The 4778-nt window shown below is 39.0% G+C and overlaps 1 protein-coding gene across 1 annotated transcript; it reads right to left on the minus strand.

Moving 5' to 3' along the window:
* Nucleotides 1–434: 434 nt before the first annotated feature.
* Nucleotides 435–3592, minus strand: SPRTN (SprT-like N-terminal domain; the record flags this gene model as incomplete). The annotated part of the gene is given in 4 exon segments (XM_009694855.1): nucleotides 435–1216; nucleotides 1519–1786; nucleotides 2548–2676; nucleotides 3493–3592. Coding segments are annotated over 4 exon segments (1279 nt in total), but the record flags the coding sequence as incomplete, so codon positions are not given.
* Nucleotides 3593–4778: the final 1186 nt, after the last annotated feature.

The raw sequence follows: 4778 nt of genomic DNA on the forward strand, positions 1-4778 counted from the left end.
GTTCTAAAAATACATGTGACAATTACATTCCAGTGAACAGAAGAATTCTTATCTATTCTAGGTGGTTAACTTTAAGAACGGCCAAAAAACTTTAAAAACCCAACACAAAGAGGTCTTAAGAACAAAGACAAATTAACAGCATTAAAAATGTTTTAATTTTAAAAACTGCTTTGAAAATATGTAGTTCAAGAAGTATCCATCTTCTCTTGCATCACCCAGATTCCACAGCAAGACCGTAGGCACAAACATCCACCTACTAAAACTTGAGTATTCAGTTCTTTGGCACACAAGTAGCAGCTGGCTTCCTAGTCAGCAATCATGGACAACTCCACAAAACTTGGCGTTCAACAAAGTGACAGCAGTTTAAATTCCAAGTTCAGAACAGGCACATAAGGAAGTAACGACAGCTAAGCAAACCCTAAGCAACATAGTTTTCAAGCAAAACCAGTTTTCAGTCCTGGTTTATCTTTGAGACAGCTTTCTGGAAGGTTTTATGAAAGACAAGAATCAAGGTGTTCATTTATTTCAGACTCCAAAACCTCAGTCTGGCAAGCAGGACAAGTGACTTTTTCATCCTGTCTTGCAGCAGTGCTGGAACTTGCAGAGGACACTGTAGGTTCAGCTTTGGTTTTCGTAGGTGTATTTAAAGTGACATCAGTACTCCCTTTTTTAATGAAATAGTTTCCAAAAGCAGTTTGGTCTTCCATTTTTGGCCATTGCTGCAGCGTATTAGTCAACTGTGACCTTTTTTTCTCAGATGCAACCTGAGCTGCTCTTACCTGCTCAAAATAACTTTGTTTCGGTGGCCTGTCATAAAACGGCATAACCATCCTGCCATATGCAGAACTTTGGTTTGATTGTTCTTCCATAACACGAGCAGTTTTAGCAGGTGGTCCACCAACATTCTCATAAACTTTCGTATTAGCAACTGAGAGTTTAGGAAACTCATGCTTTGAAGCTAAGTTGATTCTCTCACTGGTATCATTAGGATAAAGTGGAAAGAAGACGCCACTACGGGGTGATTTTTCAAATATTATCTCATTTTTAGGGACTGGTGTTGTCCCTACTGCTGAACGATGCTGTGAACCAGGTGTTTCTCTAACACTGCTGCTGGAATTTGTGCGTTCTTCTGAGCATCCACTGTCTCCTCCTCCAAGCCGATATCCCTTTCCACTAAAAGGCATCATATCTTGCATACCATACACTTGTGTCTTCCCTACAAAATAAGAGAAGAAAATAAGAAAAGTGATTAGCTTTTTCATATATAAATCATGGGCTTAGTATTTTATGTGCTTCACCCAAAAAATCTGCTGCTTGAAAACAGTGCAGCAAACTAAACCTTTCGCAAACAATTAAGTTGCGAAGGAGCCTAGAAATGCACAAATGAAATCGGTCCCCTTCTTTGCTGTGTAACAGTAGTATCTAAACAAAGCTCACGTAGCAGTTGATTTGTATTTGTTCAAGGAACTGTTTGGACAAAAATAGTTTGAAAAAGAATAAAATATTTATTTTAAATACCTTTGTTAGCTGAGTCAGAATTTGGAAGTTTTGCTGGCTGAGTTTTCTCCTTGGATTTCTTCGAGTACTCCTCTGGCTCCTTCACTTTTGTGAATGTACCTCCACACGTCTCCTGATGACTAGCCCACCAAATGTCTCGTGCAGAGGGTGCTCTATTCATCGAGCGTTTCACATATCCAAAGTAAGGGCTTCTATTTCGACAGGGGCCATTGCATCGCCACCAGTGCTGGCGGTACAAATCTACCTCATCATGAAAATCATGACTGATCTAGGTTTAAAAAAAAAAATCATTCAAAAAGTTTCTCATTTCGTATCACTAGCCCTATAATTTTTTTTAAAAAATATATTACTGTTCCATTTCTTGCATTACCGCTGTGATTTTTACATTACCAGTTAAAAGAACTGAACCTGGGTAACATTTGATCAACATTTAGCTACCATTAAAACAAAGCTTTAGAAAAAGACAGGATGTGCAGGAATATGTCCTGGCTATCTTGTTTGAACTGCAATAAAATCACTTTGAAAATCTACCTACAATTTCACCCTAAATGACATACTGTTTAGAATGCATCATAAACAATACCAGTATTGTAGTCTCCCTCCAGCTATTATCTTTATTGTTCTTATCAGACACATTCTTTTTAAATATCATCAACCCATTGGCCTCTACTGATATAAATCTGAACTAAAACAGACTGCTCTTCCCCAAATATTATTCTGAACACGGAGCTATTCTGTCCCTGCTATCTTTACGTTGTTTCAAGTTTAAAACAAAAGTTTAAAGAAAAATACTTGTAGAGGGTATACTTGACAATGATATGACTAACAACTCAACACATCTTCCTCAACCTGTTCCCACCATCATCCCCAACAAAACAACTATGGAACTGGCATACACTTGGGTGCAAACTTGTATTGGTACCAAACGTGGAGTGCCTACCAAGAACAAGTACATTACTCATACCACACCAGGCATGCTAAAACACCAAATCCAGAAGAAACCTCTTAGATTAGGTGGATTATGCTTACTGTGATATTGGCTCCAGTCAAGCGATTAAGGCGACGCATGTGTTTGCGGAACTCTGGTCCATGAGATTGACGATCGTTGTAGTTACCGGTAACAAAAAGCAGGGCATGGATCATCTCATGCAGCAGTGTCTGAAACGATGCAAATCATTAGCTATTTACTGAAAAGCATGGCATATAGTTTCAAAATTAAGCTGGAAGTATCTGACTCCTCTACATTTATCTCGGTACTGATCTTATTTTCGTGCATTCACATGTCATACTTATTCTACTTGTCAAATCAAATTACCTCTCTTCCAATACAACCAAAATACGCTGGAGAATATTAATACAGTAAGTGACATTCCAAAAAGCAGAAATAATCCGCAAACTTAAGTCAGATCTTTAAAGAGATCATCCCCTCTACAACCCCAAAGAGAGAGACACTTGCGAGAAAGCTGAAACTCTACAGCCTTTCTGTTCATTAAGCAAATCCAAACGTTGGGCCAACTCAAAGCAGCAGCCCTGACAGAGACACAAGAAGCAATACAAAATTACGTTGACAGTCATATCCTATATCCTATATCCTTATTTTGGGCTCTTGGCCTTTTGACCTAAAAGATGAAACTACAGCCATCTTCTGATTGTACTTTCAGTCCATGTTTGTTTTTAATATTAGAGGATATTTAGGAGTAAAAAAGTTGGGGTTTTTTTCTTTATAAAGTCAGTAAAATAAACACGTCACTTTAGGCTCCTACTCAGATTTGCCCAGTTAGAAACATAAAATGGAAAGATCACCATGACATTGCAACACAAGCACCAGAAATGTGACAATAAAGCCACCACTATTTTATGATCTATAAGTCACTATATCTAAGAATCCCACTATGAAATGTAAAACGTTTGTGCCTCCCCCTCCCCTCCATACAATCCATTTTATGTGCAGATTCACGAGCAATCTTCAAATACCTCAACGAGATCCTTCCTCGGTCTTAGCTTTAGTAGTGGCTCGCTTAGACGAATGGAACATAGTCCACTACGTTTTTCATATGTACACAGTCCAGCAGAGCTGAAAGAGACACAGAAAATATGAAAAGCTACTTGTTTCTGTAGCACATGAAGAAAACTGAGAATTGGAGTTAAAATGCCATCCCCTTCCAACACATGCTAGGTAACTCAGAACATAAAAAACACTTTTAGTAGTCACTTAAAAACTCAACATCACTAAGGAAAAAAAAAAACCAAAACTTTAAAAGCCCACAAGTTCCTTAGAATAAGCTGCAACTGAACTAGCAAAAGTGAAACTTTTATTTCTTAGATCTCTTGCAATCACTTAATTCAAAGCTAGCAATCCTGGAGGGGAAATAAAAAAAAATGGACTGTTCCAAGCTAACCTGTTTAGGAGGCAGAGGGCTGTTTTCATTAGAACTCCTGATGGAGTGAAATACATCAAACAGAGGCTGGAGATTCACAGCAGCCAACACCAACTTAACTGCTGCAGTTTCATCCCTCCCTCAGCCTTTGACTCTTACTGAACCTCCAAATATCATCACTCCTGCGTGCTAATCCAGCAGAAAACACTTCATTTGGTTTTTTGTTTGTTTGTTTGTTTTGGGTGTTTTTTTTTTTTGTTACTGAGTTAGTCCTCTACGAGTTCAGCATCCAAATATTTCCAAGTGTCTAAGAAATACTGCAACCAGCAGAGGACAAGAACGGGCAGGACTCCAGCAGCCAGCAACTGCATCAGCTGATCTGCTGCACAACTGCAGCCTGCACTTTAAAGCTTTTTTTCTTTTTTAACCTCAGATTTCCTGTATATTCCCTTTCCTAAGTCTTGTTAATGTACTACTATTGCTTTATATTTGCCTTTTGGCCATGCTGTAAAACTACCACAAAAATTGAGAACAAGAAAAATGACAAAAATACAAGTATGTTCTTTTAAGTTTTGACATGCAGAGTTTAAGACCAAGTTCTTTATTCCACTTCAACATCTCTCCAGTTTTGCCTGCACCACGGCAAAAGCCATTTATGGCTGCCAAGGACCACTAATAAAGCAGAAAACAGCCAATGACAGTGACCAACCCACCGTCCTGGGGTACAAACGCTGTTAGAAAAGCAGGGCATCCCAATATCTGGAAGAGAAGCTGTAACCCTAGCACCTGGTGCCTAAGAAGCCGCAGTTAGGAGCGGCACACAGGGACACATGACAGCTTTTCCTCTCCTTCCCCGACACCCACAGCTATATGCTGAGCTGA

This window comes from Cariama cristata, unplaced genomic scaffold (assembly GCF_000690535.1).
Source record: "Cariama cristata isolate BGI_N322 unplaced genomic scaffold, ASM69053v1 scaffold29232, whole genome shotgun sequence".
NCBI lineage: Eukaryota > Metazoa > Chordata > Aves > Cariamiformes > Cariamidae > Cariama > Cariama cristata.